Source organism: Penicillium waksmanii (genome assembly GCF_028829765.1).
Source record: "Penicillium waksmanii strain IBT 27052 chromosome Unknown utg000007l:1.0-4314555.0:1.0-4317578.0, whole genome shotgun sequence".
NCBI classification, from domain to species: Eukaryota; Fungi; Ascomycota; class Eurotiomycetes; order Eurotiales; family Aspergillaceae; genus Penicillium; species Penicillium waksmanii.
Genome location: NW_026643253.1, coordinates 2,085,164 through 2,104,097, shown reverse-complemented (window position 1 = coordinate 2,104,097; position 18,934 = coordinate 2,085,164). Strand labels below are relative to the sequence as shown.

At 49.1% G+C, this 18,934-nt stretch overlaps 8 protein-coding genes across 8 annotated transcripts; 5 read left to right on the top strand and 3 right to left on the bottom strand.

Annotated features, from left to right (window-relative positions):
• Positions 1 to 588: 588 nt before the first annotated feature.
• Positions 589 to 1,440, bottom strand: N7481_007612 (ankyrin repeat domain-containing protein; the record flags this gene model as incomplete). The annotated part of the gene is made up of 1 exon (XM_057266831.1): positions 589 to 1,440. The coding sequence occupies one exon, from the start codon at positions 1,438 to 1,440 to the stop codon at positions 589 to 591; it is 852 nt and encodes a 283-aa protein (XP_057121032.1).
• Positions 1,441 to 3,278: 1,838 nt separating this feature from the next.
• Positions 3,279 to 4,856, top strand: N7481_007611 (zinc-dependent alcohol dehydrogenase; the record flags this gene model as incomplete). The annotated part of the gene is made up of 5 exons (XM_057266830.1): positions 3,279 to 3,390; positions 3,482 to 3,577; positions 3,647 to 3,874; positions 3,945 to 4,525; positions 4,578 to 4,856. 5 exons carry the CDS (start codon positions 3,279 to 3,281, stop codon positions 4,854 to 4,856), a joined length of 1,296 nt encoding a protein of 431 aa, XP_057121031.1.
• A 463-nt stretch (positions 4,857 to 5,319) lies between these two features.
• Positions 5,320 to 5,931, bottom strand: N7481_007610 (cupin domain-containing protein; the record flags this gene model as incomplete). Its single annotated transcript, XM_057266829.1, has 1 exon — positions 5,320 to 5,931. One exon carries the CDS (start codon positions 5,929 to 5,931, stop codon positions 5,320 to 5,322), a length of 612 nt encoding a protein of 203 aa, XP_057121030.1.
• A 1,814-nt stretch (positions 5,932 to 7,745) lies between these two features.
• N7481_007609 (peroxidase) lies at positions 7,746 to 8,898 on the top strand (the record flags this gene model as incomplete). The annotated part of the gene is made up of 2 exons (XM_057266828.1): positions 7,746 to 8,087; positions 8,155 to 8,898. The coding sequence occupies 2 exons, from the start codon at positions 7,746 to 7,748 to the stop codon at positions 8,896 to 8,898; spliced, it is 1,086 nt and encodes a 361-aa protein (XP_057121029.1).
• A 911-nt stretch (positions 8,899 to 9,809) lies between these two features.
• N7481_007608 (CSL-type zinc finger protein) lies at positions 9,810 to 10,169 on the top strand (the record flags this gene model as incomplete). Its single annotated transcript, XM_057266827.1, has 1 exon — positions 9,810 to 10,169. The coding sequence occupies one exon, from the start codon at positions 9,810 to 9,812 to the stop codon at positions 10,167 to 10,169; it is 360 nt and encodes a 119-aa protein (XP_057121028.1).
• Positions 10,170 to 11,864: 1,695 nt separating this feature from the next.
• N7481_007607 (thioredoxin-like protein 1) lies at positions 11,865 to 13,106 on the top strand (the record flags this gene model as incomplete). The annotated part of the gene is made up of 3 exons (XM_057266826.1): positions 11,865 to 11,940; positions 12,078 to 12,225; positions 12,323 to 13,106. The coding sequence occupies 3 exons, from the start codon at positions 11,865 to 11,867 to the stop codon at positions 13,104 to 13,106; spliced, it is 1,008 nt and encodes a 335-aa protein (XP_057121027.1).
• Positions 13,107 to 14,513: 1,407 nt separating this feature from the next.
• On the top strand, positions 14,514 to 14,708 carry N7481_007606 (uncharacterized protein; the record flags this gene model as incomplete). Its single annotated transcript, XM_057266825.1, has 1 exon — positions 14,514 to 14,708. The coding sequence occupies one exon, from the start codon at positions 14,514 to 14,516 to the stop codon at positions 14,706 to 14,708; it is 195 nt and encodes a 64-aa protein (XP_057121026.1).
• Positions 14,709 to 17,377: 2,669 nt separating this feature from the next.
• N7481_007605 (uncharacterized protein) lies at positions 17,378 to 17,629 on the bottom strand (the record flags this gene model as incomplete). The annotated part of the gene is made up of 2 exons (XM_057266824.1): positions 17,378 to 17,522; positions 17,583 to 17,629. The coding sequence occupies 2 exons, from the start codon at positions 17,627 to 17,629 to the stop codon at positions 17,378 to 17,380; spliced, it is 192 nt and encodes a 63-aa protein (XP_057121025.1).
• Positions 17,630 to 18,934: the final 1,305 nt, after the last annotated feature.

The following is an 18,934-nucleotide window of genomic DNA, read 5'->3' as shown; positions in this document are numbered from 1 at the left end:
CAGGGATCATCTAGCGAGGCAGGTCTGCTTAGTTCGTATAAGAGACATACAAACGTACTATGTAGAATGAGTTACCTAGGTAGCTATGCGTAACATATTTCCCATGTAATGTAGGGCTTTCCTATTCTAGGTGCCGACACTTTAATGAGGGTGCTCAGAATCAGACTTACTGAGCAGCTCTAAGCAGGTTATATCGTATATTAGTAAGGTTCTAAGTATCTTCAAGTAACTAACTAATCAGTAACTGCTTACTAATTACTCAGTAATTATCTAGAGATTAATCAGAGACCTCTATTAAGTACCTAGCCTATACCCTATCTATACTAAAATTAGACATCAGCAGCATCATGTACTATCTAGATAGAGTAGCTAAATTGAAAAGTTGTAAAAGCATTCTATATAGTTGTGGACATAATAGATCTAAATAGACCTCTTTCTGAGCTGTAGTTGTCTTTTGCTATTGTTTATTACCAGAGGAAATCTCAATTGCGGGTGTTGAACATATACATACACGTCTGCGTCCGACGCTTAGGGTCGATAACTCAGTCGCTAACCTACCCACCTGTGGTACGGATCGGGTCCGGAGGGTTAGCCGCGGGTGAGTGCCAGGTCTAGTTCCAGTTCTAGGGCCTTGATAATCGCTTCGTGGCATTGCTCTCTCGCCAAAGATAGTGGTGATTCGCCCTCGCTGTTCGTAGTGTTTGGATTGACTCTACCTGTGGCCAGCAGTATCCTAACGATCAACTCATTTCCATACCGTGCTGCTACTAAAAGCGGCGATAGCCTGGTATTTCCTTTGTCGCCTAGATCGGCACCTGCTGCGATCAAAAGTTTGACAACCGACTCATTGCCTGACTCTGCTGCTAAGCATATAGCTGTTCGCCCATCGGGATCTGTGTAATCCAAATTGATACCATCGGTATCAAGAAGCAGATTTACAACTGCTTTATGACCGTTCCATGCCGCATAGCAAAGAGGGGTGAGGCCCCAGCAATTAAAGTTGACATCGACTCTACCGGTTAAAAGTAGGTCCTTGACTACTAAGTCGTGTCCCCATTTTGCCGCACAAATCAGTGGTGTTTCTCCGTCTGGGTTCTCCTCGTCTGGGTCAACACTCTTATCATAAGCAAGAAGCAGCTGAAGGACTTTATCGTGGCCGTTTTCCGCCGCTGAGCACAACAGCGTTTTACCCCAATAAAGGCAGCACTCAAGATCTAACCCTGTTTCTAGTGATTTTCGAGCCGTATTATCATTTCCTCCCTCAGCCGCATGCAATATTGCCTGTGGTGAATAAGATGCGGCATCCCGAAGGTAGAGGAGGGGGTCAAGCAACTTGCAAAGGTGGGTGTTGGTTTGAATCAAACTATTGAGATCCCCATTTGACTTCAAGCTCTCGGCGATCAACAGTATCAGTTCATTTGGTAGATGATAGAGTGGCATGTTGAATTAGCTTGATGGATGCTGAGCGAGTAATTGATGAATTCCTTTCAAATTTTCATAACGAAACAGAAAGTGGCTCAAGGGATAGGGGAGAAGGGACAGAAGACCGGAAGAGATAGGGGTTAGGGGATAGCCGAGAGTGCTTCCGGCTTGGCTTCACATGCCATTAATACTTAAGTAACAAGCTTGAAATAGATACTAGTAGAAAGAGCATAGCACGATCCTAGGATACCCTACTAACCATACTAGTACTAGTAGTATTGCCTCTTTCCTTTCTCGGCGTTCACGCCTACATGTATCTAGTTTTCGTCTCAGCTTCCTTCTTCCTCAAGCTATTACTTTCGTCGAACTCCTAACTACTTTCCTTTTTCTGATATCGCTAGTCGTATCTTGATCTCTGTGAGTATCTGAGCATCCTCAGAGTCTTGAGTGAAATCATATATCGCCCTTCCTTCTACCATACGAACGTCTAAATTCCAAACAATTCCTAAGCAAAGACTTCTGAGATGAGACTGGAGCCGGTAAGGTTTTGGTTGAGATGCTCTATGAAATTCGATCCCAAAACGAGCACAGTATAGCAGCTTCACGAAACGAATTAGATAAGCCTTTGCAGACAAACGATCCTCCACGGTACGACCTGATAGATCGACTTGGATTGGGCATTAGGGCTACAGAGCTCCTGATTGATGTCGAAGCTCAGATATTAGAATTACGCTCCCGAAGATTTGGCGCCTGCAAGTCCACGTCACGGTGATGAGGAAATTCATCGCCCACGGAGGTCACTCAAGTCCTCCTATTACCGGAGCCTACCAAAATTACCCTGGGAACTTGGCCAAAGACTGCTTAGACCGCGGTTACGTCTCGGATACAGAAGACTGGAGTGGCGATGTGTAGGTTAAAGCTCTTTATCTAATCCACAAACTAAATTCTCAATCTAGCCGAGCATTACGCAGCGGACATACTCCGGAAATCATCACCGACTCGGCCAAAATTACTCGAGGAGACAACAACCATCATGTTGTCCAGACCGAAAACCACACGTCACCACATCTTCTCGTGACAGATATCCGACTTCCCATCCGAGCCTTCACCGGGGACCAATTCCCCCCCCCCAGAGATAGCATCATCTTGATAGGACTTGGAACAAATCGGGCGACGACACTGGACGCGAGGAAATGGTTACTTGTGACTATTGTCATCGTACTCTACTCTTCCTTTTCTCTTTCTATTTATCTTCTCTTTCCCTTTGTCTAGCTTAATACAGCGCTGAATGCTAATGGTTTTCACGATATGCTTGTAATAATTACGTACAATCCAATCTACCATCTTTGGTAATAAGGTTACTGACGATCAATCATAAGCGGGCCCACCAGACTAGTAGGAGCATTTTTTGGTCCCATGGGTCCTTCAGACGCCTACTCCAATCGATGAGTTTAGAATATGGAAGTCATATGTATAAGCCCCCAACCAGGTCACGTGTGGCCACTCCTGTCATTCCCGAAGTAGGAATGAAAGACTATGAGATAAGCAGGACACTGCCCACAGCGCCTCACTTATGTACATCTCAATAGTCGATTTGTGTATGATGCCAAGATGAGATTCAAGATCTCAATTCACCCCTTCGCTTCGCAAGTTTAGTCGAGATACTATCATGGTGATGTAAACACGGATACATAAGGATGATGTCGTTAAACCCGAACTTGAAGACCCCTCGCTGTCCGGCGAGAGATATATAACCCCTCCATGCATTACGATAGCGAAAACCAATTGACGAAATAAAAAACCATTACAGTCTGAAATCAACTCGACTAGACATTCCGAGTCGGTAGAAATAAAGTATGTCTACTTCGGTCACCACAAATGTCAGTAACTATGGGGATCGGGGATATGGCGATCCAAGTCATACGATGAAAGCCTTGACCTGGCAAGGGAAGAATTCAGTTAAAGTTGGTCAGTCATTTGCCCATCACGGCCTTCATTTCACTTCACTTGGTCCATCTCGAAAGAATTTGAGTTTCCTGCTCATTTCAGTTTGTTATAGTGGAGACGGCTCGCCCGAAGATCATCGATGAACGCGATGTCATACTTAAGGTGACGGGCAGCACCATTTGTGGGAGTGACTTGCACCTATTCCACGGTATGTCATGATTTTGTAACAGTTAATGAAGTGTTAGCTGCTGATGCGGTATCTGTTACCGATTTATAGAGGCCATCCCAGATCTCCAGAAAGGTGATATCCTTGGCCACGAGTTCTGCGGTGTTATCGCAAGCGTGGGTCCGGCAGTCAAGAAGGTTAAAGTAGGTGATCGCGTTGTGGCGTCCTTCCAAATTGCCTGTGGGGAATGTTTTTATTGCAAGAAGAAGTTGTCCTCAGTGTGTGAGCGGACGAATTCGAACGATGACGCCTCTAAGCTCTATGGGCGTCGTACAGCCGGTATGTTTCCTCTCTAAACGGCTATTTTGATTTTGGATGAGCTATTATACTAAGGCCTGATCTACTCTAGGTATGTTTGGATACTCCCACTTCACGGGGGGGTTTGCCGGTGGGCAAGCGGAATATGTTCGCGTCCCATATGGTGACGTAAACCTCCTTCAACTGCCTGACGACGTTCCCGATGAAAAAGGTCTTTTCCTTTCTGATGTGCTGGCAACATCTTGGAATGCTGTTGTTGACACTAGGGTTGAGAAGGGCGACACTGTGGCAATCTGGGGAGCTGGCCCAGTTGGACAAATGGCAGCTGAATTTAGCTTCTTCAATGGTGCTAAAAGGGTCATCCTTATTGACGGTGGTCCTGGAAAATGGCGACTAGACTTTGTCAAGAAGATTATACCTAATCTTGAGACAATTGAGTATACAAATCTCCCAAAAGACGAGTCTGTTGCCTCAACTCTGAAGAAAATGTGCGACGGCCGCGGACCTGATGTGGCAATTGAGTGCGCCGCAGGCGAGTATACAAAAGGTTGGGCTCATTACTTCGAAAGATTATTGGGAATGGAAACGGATACATCTGAACTCCTCAACGAGATGATTACCTCTGTCCGTGCGTTTGGGCGTTGTGGTATTACGGGCGTATATGCTGGTTATGTGTGTGGTGCCTTTCCTATAGTAAAACAACTCTACTGACGTGGCAATGCAGTGCAATCACTTCAATATCGGCTCCTTAATGGAGACCGGGATCCATCTTGCTGGCAATGGACAATCTCCTGTGCACAAATACTGGCATGACCTCTTGAAATATATTCAGCAGGAGCAAATCCATCCCCTGCATATGGTCACCCACCGGTTCAAGCTTGAGGACATGGAGCAGGTTTATGATTTATTCAATAAGCGTGACCCGGGTATGCAGAAGGTTTTCGTCCAGACAAAGTTTTCGGCGCCTCCATCAGCAGGAGCTCCTGCTTTGACAGAGCTCTGAACTTCACCGATACTAAAAGTTTCTGAACAAGTTTGAATTTTCACATTGGTTTCTTATCTGAAATGTCATTCTCAAGTCAGCGCTCAAACAATAAAACTGTGAAAAGAATACACCTGTTGAAGTTATATGGCAGTGAAAAATGGAGGGGATATCTTTGAACTACCTGGAATCGAAGGAGCGTGTCACATAACTTTCGCTATAATTTCTTTTTCTGAAATGGATTCTCAAGGAAAGGATTCCCTAGAGAGCTCAAATAAAACGAACCTTTCTAAACTATACTAGTGCTAAGAAGAAAAAATTACGTTGCTTGCCGTATTGGACCTAGTGAGATGATATAGATGCACTCATACATATTACTCTTAGACTTTTTCAAAAATATGAAACAGAATATTTGATAAGAATATCTGACTTTTTTCAGCGGTTCAAGCGATACAACCCTGCCACCTGATTTTTTTTTAATTTCTTAAGCCTCACGTAGAGACAAATTCAAGTCCTGGCCGACAACCTTTCCACCTTCCAATCGCACCTGTTCGATAGGCTGAAATACGAAAAAGACACGTAAAATACCACAGTTATCATGCTTTTCAGTCACATTCCGCCAAGAATGAGCTGTGCCTCGTTGAACAAATACATCACCCTTAGTCATTAATTTCTTTTCACCGGAATCAAGGACTAATTCCGTAGTGCCATCAATAATGACACCATAGTCGAGGGTCGCTGTTCGGTGCATCGGGACCTCTGAGCCCGGAGGTACCTCAATGATTGTGCAGGAGGTGCCGTTTGGCGGATTCAAAGGCGATGGACCCGCGAGCTGAGAGTGATAGTGCTTGATGTCGAGATTGGCTTTGGGTTCCGGGGTTGTAGAAGTTGGAGGAGAAAGCCCTTGCACAGGAAATGTGGTTGTGTTATAGGCCAGAGCATAGTCTGATTTTGTGGGCTTGCCAGGGGGGACCGGGAACCCAGCAAACAATACCTGCTCCTTAACAGCGTCGCTAAAGATAGCTCGGCCGCTTGTGGGATCATGTGTTGTTATGATTCGACGAAGCGGCTCGGGTTGTCTTTGTCCAGCTGACATGTTGAGATCAAGATCAAGAAACAGGGCGAATACCTAGAGTATCATTCGGCTTTAGATATATTAGGACTGAGAAATATTGCAAATTTGATCCCACAAACGCTCCGCATTTATATTATCTCTATGAGGCATATGACTCAAATGTTAGATCAATTTCTCATCATTGTATAAAGATATCATTATGATTTTCAATTTTCCAGTGATCGCTTTACCAAGGTTTGGATAGCCAAGCAATGCTTTTCTCCACATCAGCTGCCTTGTCATCTTAAGATCATCGTGGCGTTATTTAAAGTATTTAGTCATAAGCACATCATAGATGAAAGTGGGCATTCCACGGCATTTAGATTGCACGCGAGTTCACAGGTTCAGAAAGCTGTAAAGAGAGCCCTATTCTACGTCACTTAAACATAGGGGTAGCTAGATCTGGCAAATAGGCATAGGTATACCCGCAGCATGCCTATAGGCACAGTCTTTTGGCTTATATATATCTTAGCATAGAGGCACAGCTTTTATACCCTCGGTAAGAGTATGAAACCTGTAACAGGCATAGGCATACCTTCCCATCGCTGTCTTTACTGAAGACCAGCTTCCGCGGGATTGCGGCCGTCTGTGGCCAAGTGGGGAGTGCTGCTGGCGATACCTGACCCTACGGATGAGTCGGAATTGATGCGGATATGTCATATGCTGCCGTTTCTCAAAGTCTACGTTCCGGGGCGTGCGGGCCTGGTTCATGCGATGAAAGAGGCGGTGGTGACTACCGGCAAAGGCAAGGAGAAGGAGACGGTCGATTTCAACTGGGGCCGTACCTAATGTTAATGTCAACCTGGAAGACAGTATTATCTTGACTACGGAGGACTTGGAAGAAATCGGACGAGAACACTGGACACAAAGAAATGGTTACTCGTGATATTGTTGGCGTACTTTATTCTTGCTCTATCTACTGCTCGATGCTTTAGCTTAATGTAACGCTTAATTTTGATTACTTCAAATTTCACGATCCATTGTGCATCTTAATCTACAATCCAATCTACCATACATCCGTGGGTATAACAGCCTGAGTGTATACTTCGCAGATTTACCCAATGTACTTGTAGGATGGGAATATCACTAAATTCCAACAGTAGAACGGCTGGCCCAAGCTTGATGGGACCAATATATGCATATTCGCACCTCAAAATAGCAGTCAATGGGAAATTGATCTAGAATCTATTGATTATACATTCAATAGTTCGATGCTTACACACATGAATCCAGACCAGATCGTTAGTCAGCGGGCGGAAGCGGCCGTGCAACCGCGGTGGAGCCAACTCGGTCGTCCGGCCAAACAGCGCAGACTCGTTACAAATTACAGACCCGCTCGACAGGTGGAGTTGGAATGTGTACAGACTCGTTGACAACATCGAGGTTGTCACGAAAGTGATGCCAGAGGCCAGGGAAGAGGCAATGGCTTGAGCCAACCCTTTAACCAATTGCCGAGAAGAGCCGGGTCTTCAAGTATGCATCTCAGGTATCAAATACGCCATGCGCACCAAGCACCACGCCACTGAAAGCCGGCCTTCCATTGGAACGTTCGAACCCCTTCGAACCCACGGACAGAATGCGGAGTGCTGAGTCAAAAAGACCGAGGTAATGCGCGGCTCCCAGCGATTGGCACAGTCTGGTACATACACAGAGAGCCCAGGTACACAGGGGGTACCTAGCATCGCATTTCCTTTTCCGATTTCTTCCTTTCGCTTCTCCTCTCTCCTTCTTCTTCTTCTTCCTCTCCTCCTCACGTTCCTTTCCTTTCCTTATCCCCTCTTTATCACCCTCACACAATGGCTTCCGCTGCTCGATCCGCTTCCCGCGCTTTCCTGCGCTCTTCCCCGGCCTCCTCGTTCCGGCCGGCGGCGCGCTCTGCCCGCTTTGTCCCCGCGCAGGGCTTCCGCACCACTGCTCGCCGTGGATACTCCTCTGAGACTGGCGGCAAGTCCTCCTCCTCTTCTGCTGGCATCTGGGCTCTGGCCCTGGGTGTCGCCGGTGGTGCTGGTGCCTACTTCTACCTGAACGGCGAGAAGAAGCCCTTCGTCCCTGGTCAGGCCGACTACCAGAAGGTGTACGACGAGATTGCCCGCAAGCTGGCCGATGAGACCGACTATGATGACGGCAGCTATGGTCCTGTAAGCTGAGCATGAACCATTGACAATGTTTTTCCAGGTTCAGCAGCTAACATACCATCTTCCCCAGGTCCTCGTCCGTCTCGCCTGGCACGCCAGCGGCACCTATGACAAGGAGACCAACACCGGTGGCAGCAACGGCGCCACCATGCGCTTCGCCCCGGAGTCCGGCCACGGTGCCAACGCCGGCCTGAAGACCGCCCGTGACTTCCTTGAGCCTATCAAGGCCCAGTTCCCCTGGATCACCTACTCTGACCTGTGGACTCTTGCCGGCTCTGCCGCCATCCAGGAACTGGGTGGACCCGTCGTCCCCTGGAGACCCGGTCGTGAGGACAAGGAGCTTGTCGCCTGTACTCCCGATGGCCGTCTTCCCGACGCGAGCCAGGGCCACCGCCACATCCGCGACATTTTCGGCCGCATGGGATTTGATGATCGTGAGATGGTTGCCCTGTCTGGTGCTCACGCCCTGGGCCGCGCTCACACCGATCGCTCCGGTTACGATGGTCCCTGGGACTTCAGCCCTACCGTCTTCAGCAATGAATTCTTCCGTCTGCTTGTTGAAGAGAAGTGGAACCAGCGCAAGTGGAATGGTCCTGCTCAGTTCACTGACAAGACTACCTCCACTCTGATGATGTTGCCCACTGACATTGCTCTGATCAAGGATAAGGGATTCAAGTCGCACGTCGAGCGCTATGCTAAGGACAGCGATGTCTTCTTCAAGGAGTTCTCTGATGTGTACGTCAAGCTTCTGGAGCTAGGCGTTCCCTTCCAGAGCAAGCCCGAGGACCGCTTTGTCTTCAAGGCCTCTGAGTAAGCGGGTTTTTGTTGATGTTGAGGTTGACGTCGTTGGTTAGAGTGTACATTTGTTATTATAAGGTAGATCCTTTGGTCTGTATAGACTGCTTGTTGTTTCGCGATTTGATATCCGAAATGTTTAGATAGATAGATCTAGATCATTTCATTTGACAGTTTCTTGATGAGCTGAGTTGAGCAAAGCAGTGAATCGACGTAGGATAGCCTGTCGCACAGCCTGAGTCAGTTGTAGAAAAGCAGGATCATCATGATTCCATGCATTGTGTTTCGTGTATCAAGGAGAAAAGAGAAAAGGTGAGAAGGTGGGAAAGTAGAACGTCAAGCGGGAATCAAGGGGAAACAGCCCTCCGAAGTGGCGTGCCTCAACTCATCAACTCAACTCAGCTCGAACTCCGCGGGCCCACGCACTTTAAATCTTCCACCACCCCCGCTCCCAGCAACGTCACACCAACACCCAACTCCTGTGCATGCGGTCAAGCCTCGCCGCTAAACCTCGCTCTGTTCAAAGCCTGGGGTACGCGCTCTGACCTGTCGCGCACTGCAGCGCAGCACACCGCGGCCAAGACCGAAAACGAAGGGCTAGAGCGCAGCGCACTCACGCACTCACGGAATCAACGAGGGGCAATACAAAAAACCCACAGTCTCGAATCTGTCTCCAATTCAAATAAAGAGTGACATAACCCTACGCCTACGGGGGCGCGCAAGCGAAAATGACCAAAACCACCTCCTTCGTGGATTACTACCAAATCCTCAATCTTCCCTTCGGCCCATCAACCAGCCTCACAAAACAACAACTCAAACTCGCATACCATAAAGCCTTACTCCGACATCACCCCGATAAAGCCGGACCAATTGCACAAAACGCGACGACTCTCCGCACAACCTCCCCCTCCCCCCTCCCCCTCAACCTCAATGTCGCAAGACAAATTCACAATCGACGAAATAACCACCGCCTACAAAACCCTCACAGACCCAAGCCTGCGCGCCGAATACGACCGCGTCCTCCGATTAGACCGAGTGAAAGGCGCTGAGCGGGAAAAAACCGTCTTCCACACGGGGCTGGAGGTCGTTGATCTGGAAGATCTGGGCTGTGATGATGAGTCCGGTGAAGAGATTGTTTGGTTCCGCGGGTGTCGGTGTGGTGATGAGCGCGGGTTTATGGTGACGGAAGATGAACTTGAGAAGGAGGTTGAGCATGGTGAGATTGTTGTTGGTTGTCGTGGGTGTAGTCTTTGGTTGAAGGTTCTTTTTGCTGTTGAGGATGATGGGTGATTTGCTCCCTGCCTGCCTACCTACCTACCTATCTGGTGGGGGGGGTTTTTTTCCCAACATCTCTGCTAGCAGGTTAGCTTCACAATGCGGTGAAGCTCCCTCCGCTGCTTCGCTTCTGTTCTGTCTTGCGGAATTTCAGGTTCACATTGTCCACTGGTTGCGACGGGTTTTTTTCCAACTTACCTCCTGGCTATGGGGGTTCAAGAAGGAGGCTCGAGCAATTAGCATGGATTGGACAAGCAGTTTGGATTCTCTACTTCCTGGTCCGAAAGAGAGTCCGAGGGTCTTCACTGGCTCCCTTGAGCTTGGTGAGAAGATATGATACTGCAAGAGACAGAATACTGCAAGATCTCTCGGTGACGGGCAACTGGGATGGTATTCTTGTTATGATTCCCAAAGCACATCAAGTCTTCTATCGGGGGTTGCAAGCTATGTTAGCGCCACGTAAATATGAGTCCTCATATTGCGTCAAGTGAAACAAGCGAGTGAATTCCCCTGCTGCTGCAGTCTCGAAGTCTTTGATGGCAGCCCTTACGTCTCTCGGATGATGCGGTTCTTTTAATGGACGACGCACAGGTACTTCCGAATGGTAGCCAGGCAAGAACTCGATTGATTGTACATTATCTGTCCACATTGGTTCAAAAGCGATGGTCATTGGATAGACTATAAGCGGTGATAGCTAGGAATATAGAGTAGTATCCAGTGAATATTTGAGTGATATATGCCAGGAAAGTGAGAGATCTAGTATATACCTGTAGTCCTGGGTTGTATAGTACTAGTCAGTAAATCTACTAAGCACATACTGGCAGGCTGCCCAGGTGGAAAGCAGTAGGCCCTTCTTGAAAGGTTCCAAGGTTAATTGTCCTCCAGTCAGCACTTTACTTCGGCATTTTCCATTACAGCCGCTATGTCCTTGTGGCTTGCCAGAACCATCCCACAGAACACTAAAAAAAACCATCTAGTAAATAATACCGCAGATCGTCGGAGCTTATTCTCTCCCGTTGAGCTGCTCAGGCCGCCGGCATATACTGGCAGTCCGCATGTTGGACGGAGGTCCCCGTTCTTGGTCATTGACTTTGCTACACGGGTTGAATGGGCTAGGTCGAATCTTATTTATCTGGAACTTGAACCTTGAAGTTCCAGGTTAGTCTGGTCCACTGTCTTCGAGTTGATTTAGGTTATTACTGCCAGATGCGTTCTTTTGCATCGCTCGGGTCGATCCTGAACGAACGAGTGTTTCACCTTTCCTGAAAGGGAATACTGGAAGTATCGTATAGATAGTAAGGGTCTCGTAATTAGTACAGGTGGGTAGATTTGAAGCTTCAATTCAGAATACGAGACATTAGCTCGAACTTGAAAATGGCAGATACAACTAATAGGCGGATACTCGTAGTACCTCCATACTAGGGTAGTAGGTACTACATGTATTTGGATTATATATTTTCGCGGCGCAGCCTACCTCCCCGACCGATAGGCAAAAATGAGCAAAATATTCTTGAAATTCCAAATAAATACTGTAGCATAAATTGAACTAACAGATTGCCGAAACTACGAACTCAGTAGCCCTCTTCTGCTGTACATGAGTTGACGAGGAAGTTGAAGTGGCTGGAGAGGGGCGGATGAGCAGGGACCAAAACAGACCGAGACTCCAACTCCAACTGGAACCTCGCCTCCTCACCACATCAACCCACCACCATGTCTGTCGTCACCATATCCTCCCCGGAGCAATTCGGCTCTCTGCTGAATTCCTCCCGCATTGTCATTGCCGACTGTGAGTTTTCCGAAACACTCAAGCCCCCAGACCAGCCCACTCGGGGCCTGGTGCTCCCCTCCCCTCCCCTCCCCCACTTTACAACGACAACAACAACAGCCAGTACCACCCCATCTAACCCAAACCTTCAACTTTAGTTTACGCCGACTGGTGTGGACCATGCAAAGCCATCGCCCCTGTCTACGACTCGCTGGCCCGCCAGCTCTCGCGCCCGAACCAGATCACATTCACCAAGATCAACGGTGATGAGCAGAAAGAACTGGCGCAGACATACAGCGTGCGGGCGTACGTCTTCCCCTCCATCCAGCTATCTAGCTACAGCTTACAGCTCGCTCCATCCCACCCCATCCCCATAACTCAAGCTAATAACTCCAAACAACAGATACCCCACCTTCATCGTATTCGAAAACGGGCGCAAAACACAAACCGTCGCAGGCGCCAACCCGCAAAAACTAAACGAAGTCATCCAAAAGCTCGCAACAGAAGCCACCAAGTCCGACGGCGCTGGCGAAGGAAGCAGCGGCAGCGGTAGCGGGGGCATCTGGATCGGCGCGACCGTAGCGAAGGGATACACCGATGTCACCGACCAAGTAGACGCAAAGGGCCTGGAGCTACTGAACCGAGACAACCAGTTCGGCGAGCCACGAATTCTCTTCGAGCCGAGCAAGCCATCCGCGCTGACCAAGGGCAAGAATGCCGGCGCCGGCGCTGCGGCGGGCAAGGATTGGGTGGAGAGTGATACGGACGAGCAGCTTATGCTTTACATCCCGTTCCAGTCTACGCTGAAGGTGCACTCATTGCAGATTACCTCGTTCCCTTCTTCTACAGAGGAGGATCGGGATGAGGACGAGGTGCCTATGCGGCCTAGGTCAATTTCTCTGTTCACGAATCGCTCGCATGTGCTGGGCTTCGATGAGGCGGAGGATATTCCTGCCGTGCAGAAGGTGGAGATTAAGGCTGAGGATTGGGATGAGAAGACTGGTACGGCGAATGTGCCGTTGCGTTATGTCAAGTTTCAGAGTGTTACTTCGCTGGTGATGTTCTTTTCTGATGGGGATGGGGATTCGGAGAAGTTGCGTGTGGATCGGGTTCGCATTATTGGAGATGCGGGTGAGAAGAGGGCTATGGGCAAGCTGGAGAAGATTGGGGATGAGCCTGGCGAGTAAATGTAGAGTCAGAGAGAGCTACAGAGTACAAGGGAAGTACGGAGTACAGCTAGAGTGAGCCTTTCTTTCAGCTATGAAGAGTTGGACGCAACCGCGTTAACAGCGTTCACTATGTCGGAGGTCAAGTCTGACTAGACTAGATGCCTTTGATAGACTAACAAGAGTGACTTGCGCCTATAGGGCGCACTACACAGTTCTAGGCCAACGTGAAAATTCTTTGCGATCATTCCAATTCTTTCGATTTGCTTGATTTTTTTTTCATTTGATATTCTGCTCTACTTGTGGCTAACTAGCTCAAAACTGTACAGTAATGAGGGTATGTCCGATCCCAAACCAAATAGTCTCATCCTTAGAAAATCAGTAAGACTAATAAAGTAGAATCAGGGTGCAATTCCGTTCGTCTGTGGCACAACTGACACCTGGGGTACATCACTGAAGGGTATTTGAAGCCCGTGGATGACCAGGCAACACGGGTTATCGAAGTTGCGCCGCCGCACGAAGAAGAAAAGAAAAGAAGAGGAAGTTTGCCCAGTGCGCGCGGAATTTAAAGGGGAGAACCGGGCAAGCGAGCGGATGATTGGTTTTTCCGGGCGTTTAGTTTGGTCGTTGTTTATGCCTGAATGCCTGATGAGTCAGCATTACTGACTCAGCACTTGCCGACTGTCATTTTTTCTTCGCAGGTCGGCTGATTTGCTCTTCTTCATATATTTGGCCGTTGATGAGGACAATGGAAATTCTATGATAGGAAGAGACTGACTCCCATTGGGAGCTTGATCTTAACTGAACCATCCCTGAGGCCATTCAATATTGTGTCGTGTGTCTGTGTTTGATTGAATCTGTTCTGGTTCGAGTGGAGGTTTTAGCTGTGTTTTTTTTGTTTCGCTGTTTGGGTTTGGTGCTTGCGCTGTTGCTCATCCATCGCCTTTACCTTTATCAGATTAGATCGCCGTCTAGCTGTCCACTGGCACTCAGCTACAGAATACCCTGCAGACGAGACTCCATTCTGGCTGCAGAATTTTTCGTCAATTGCCTACAAGGCTGAACGAACATCATTAGACCTTCAGGCTAAATGCTTAATGCTTAATATCTCATTTGCACATCCTGCGCAATGGTGGGCTACTAGGAGCCCTGAATATGGAGTTTATGCCGTCTTGAGCGGACCCGCAGGGACTCATCGGGAATCCCAAGTTGAACTTGAAGCGAAGCCTAGCGGAGCATTGTCTTGTCTTGCCTCGCCAAGCCAAGCTCGGCAAGCGATGCGACGCGATGCAAAATGAAGCAACGCCGAGCAGAGCCGAAAAAAATACGACCGAAATGGCATATCCTCAACCGTGAAGTCCCGCATCTCGCCTCAGACGCCATCTTATGATCCATAAGAAGCGACTCAAAAAGAGAGACAAAAAAAATATGAACGGTTTTGCCTATGTAGGCCTGGCCGATGGATGTATGGACCCTCGCATCTTCGATCGCGGGCCGACTATGGTCTCACCCGATGATCATGATCCCCAGCGTGCGGCGCGCTGCGGTAACCCGGCTAGTGACTGGAGACCATTAGAAATGAAACAGCGCTCCGCTGGTCGTGCGATTCTCCGTATACAGTAAGAATGAATGGGGCGTGGCGTGATCGTGCCATTCCATATTACTATGTTAGTAAATAGTACTCCATCCATACTCCGTACGGATGGATATACTAATTGTCCAGAATAACCAGTTTGTGAGACTCTGAACTGGGCCAAATAACCAAATACACCTGGGCATACTCCGTTAATGGAGCTGCCGCACCCACTCGGCACGCACTCCACTGTTCCCTTTGGGACGTGGGGGATGCATTTTGGAAATGATATCCACGGGCTTGGCTTGGGTGGTCAGATGTTTTGTTCGGATAATAAGTGCGATTGCGGGACCTGTTTTATTGTCCGATCCAAGGGTTGGATGATATTATGGACTTGGTGCCAGGATTTTTTTCTTCTTCTTTCGTTCTTCACGTTGCATTTTATCGGCTTTTCCCACAACAGTGTGTAGTAGACCCGCTTAGCCCGCCCCGACACGAGGTGTTGACCAGTGCTGGACACATGAATCAGCCAGTGTGGGAGCTGGAGCGGTGCACGCGGGACGGAATCTCTGAATTCTCCGTAGGATCTTGTCTGTTGTGTACCCACTGCCAGTGGCACTGGAGCTGCTTTCAGAGAGGAAGTGAGAGAAAAGCAAGCACGTGGTGCTACGAACTACGTAGGTACGCAGCACTATCTCCAGCAGGACGAAAAAAAAAGCAAAGACATAAAGAGAAAGTGGATGGGGACGTTCACTTCCCATAGTCGACGCCCTAGTCGCAATGTGGCGTCTTCCAGAAGAAATTATGCCCACGAAACCTTAGAGTCGTTCATGCAAGCGCCATTCGCGAAGGGCTCTCTTTTTTTTCTTGTTTTCTTTTTGCTCTCGCCCAAGAGGCCAGAAGGTCCGAGGGCAACCGGCTAGTCTCGCCTTAGTCGCTTCCTGCTACTTTAGTCGCTCCTAAATGAGTCGTAGCTCTTTCTTGTGGATATTGGCTTTCTTCACGAGGCAATTGTGCAGCACAGTGTAGCGCCAGTGCATATCGATCTATTCCAATTTCGAGGTGCCAGCTCAATTCAGTCCAGCTCAGCTAGCCCAGCGCAGCCTAGTCCACCTCGGCATTCTAGCAGAACAGAGCTGGAATTCAGCCTGAAGGCGATCCTATCAGATGCAATTACGTGAACTTGCGTGCTCGAGCTGCACGGGGTCGATCGCCATTTACGGGCGCGGCAAACACTCGTGCCAGCCCGCAAGCCACAGAGTGAACCCAACTTAACTGCGTATTCGTTCTCCGGGCAGGATTGGGCGATAAACATCTTCGGAAGTGCCCACTTCCTTGGCATGAGCCGTGTGAGAAGAAAGACTATCTGATAAGAGGAACCTTGGGAATGGGGGTACCACGTTACTCGTACCGTCGATCGCGATCGCGCAAAAAAAGGGAAGAAGAGTACGGCTCAGCTTTGCTTCGATGGTAACGCAGCGCGGACCGGCTTCGAAGGTTAATTCACTGGAGCCACGGGCCAGGAGGCTGCTCGTGTTGCGGGTTCGCGGTGGAGAGCGCTGGAGGGGGGGACTGGCCGTGAGCCGGGAGATTTACAAATAATGGACTTTATAGTTGGATAGTCTAGCTTGGCTTTGCCGCTTTCGCTGGACTTCTCTGGTTAGAGGGCGGCGATCGCAGAGGTCTCCCGAAAATGAGAAAATGGTCTGTTCTCTCCGTGTGGGTGGCCCACGCTCGGGGAGGAGAAGATGTTCTCTTGGCCCACGAAGGACTTCCTGCTCCCCGAAAAGATACGATAGGTGTTACTCCGTAGATCTCGTACAGATATGGGACATATGGGGGCAGGAAAAGAGATACGTGTTGATGTGGATTCGGAAATCCTCCGGTGAGCTGTGTATGGCGCAGTTATACTTTTACCTTTATGCATCGTCGAAGCTGAAACACGCGATGACCTCTGAACCATTGGAACACGATCTCGATCGGGAAGATAGGGTTTCGGCTGTGGGAATCGCATCGCATCGCAATGGCATCGAATTGCATCACCGGGAGATGGAGAGGGGACCCGTATAGTGGGCTGCGGACGGAGACGAAGCGGACTTCCGTAAAATAACCCAATGACCGCTGAGGAAAGGCGTGGGTGATTGCACAATTTTCCTGTCTCAGCCGAGCTGTTCCACCGCGGTCCTCATTGGAGTCGCGAAGGAGAGCGATGTGATTGGATATGATTAGCTGTAGCCGGGTGTACCTGAGTCGAACCCACGGAATCGGTTCGCATGATTGTGCTGGGGGGTTCGTGTCCCAGGAACTGGATTCTGGAACTGGAAACTGGGGACTAGGGACTAATTTGGGACCGTGTCTGTCTGGGTTTGATTGCACCATTTCGTCCCCATTGCAGGCCCATTGCGGAGGGAAATCCGTGGTGGCGACCCAGCAACGGAATTTTGGGGACCAAACAGACAATCTCGTTGGATGGTTGGTCGGCTCTAATGCAGACTCGGGAAGAGACAGAGTTCCGTTCCTGATTAGAGGCATTAAAAGTGGTCACTTACGGAGTACTCGTACATACTGTTCTCCGCATTTTTGGGGCCCTGGGATCTTGCGATCGCAAGACAGATTTGCGGCCGTAGCCGATCGTGGTGTGGACTTGTGGACTTTGTGGACTCCAGTGGGGAGCCGTATACTGTACACCGATACGATGGAGTAAAGAGAGAGGACCTTGCTAGTCCTCTTTGGACCCGCGAAGCTTTCGCAAAAAAATGTGTGCGACGTCCAGCGAACCTTGGGACCGCGGGTGCTTGTGAAGATCGGGCTCGAGAATCTTCCATTGGCCAATTTGGCTTCGACCGAGGGAGCTAAGGGTCGAGCTAGTATTGGTATAGGCAAAAGGCTCCGTTTCCTCCGTCGTACGTAGTAGAGATACATACATACAAGAGATAGGGTGGATCTTGCCGGAACTCTCTGTGTTCCCCATTGTCGCAGGTATACTCCGTACTCCGTACTCTGGTAGATTGACTCTGCAGCGGCATAGAGGAGGTCCAAGTGTAAGTTTGGGAGCACGTTGTCCATTCATTTTAGTTTATTTCCATCTCCATTTCATTTCCACGGCAGGAAGCGAGCGAACGGCAGAAGATGCAGGGCACTGGGACTGTATTCCCGATGGACACTAGTCTACTCCATAGTGTCGGGAAGAAGAGCCAACAAGAAGGAGAATTGAAGGCGATCGACTTGCTCATCTCTGGGGAGAGGTGGATGCCGAGGGACACGTGCGGATACAGGTACCATAGGACTAGCAGTGCTCCATGATTATCATTATAATCATATGGTACGTCGGACTAGCTTAATTGCTCGTTGCCATGTTTTCATGTGGGAGTTGCCGGCTTAGGGCAAGGACAAATTCTCGCATCCCATGGAAACGCTCTCGCTAGCCGAACCTCCCCGCATTTTGGTCGCTTGGGCCATTTGAATTCCAATGGCACTGCCGGTGAATCCTGAAGGAGTCCCATGGATATGAAACCGCGCCCGAGCACTGGGCGTCGGGAGGATGTGACCTCAGCGTGGCGGAGCCACCGACCGTTGCATGAGAATGAGAAGAAGTTGGATAGTTCGGGTTCTCCGATTTGATTCAGAAATCACTCAATGCGTTTAATTTCGGAGATTGGGGCAAAAGTAGAAGTTTGTGAGCGAAAAAGAGAGAGAGGAAGAGAAAATTCTGGAATATTGTCGACTACTGTAGTTAGTATCATCCTTGCTGGGTATTGCTGCACACGACCGCAAGGATCAACTCCTGTTCCTAGCTGACGGCACATATCAAATTCTCCGAGTCAGTGCAAGTACCAGCAAGTGCACCACGAGCCCGACACACCGCTACCTTTCAAAAATGTCAAAAATCCCAAAATCCTTCCCCCCCAAAGGCTGGACTTACTATCGATGCCCGTGGGGCCCAGCCAAGACCGCGGCGTCCCGCGCTAGCACCCGTCGCGGCCTCGACGCGTGTTCGAAGCCAAGTCCCCTCGAGTGGTTTCAGATTCCAACGTGCGTAAAGGCCCGAAATGAAACCATGATGGCTGGTGGTGGCACAGTCGCTCCATCGCTCCACTATTTGCATCTTTGAGTCCATTCCATTCTGATTTTGGTTAGGTCGTTGGTTTCCACCCGGAACACTCATTCGACATTCAGCCTGTATTCAGATAAAACCACCCAGCGACACCCAGCGATCTGCAACGCTGTCAAAAGTTTCCTTGGGACTATTAGTCGGGCCTAGCTTCTCTTCTTGGTG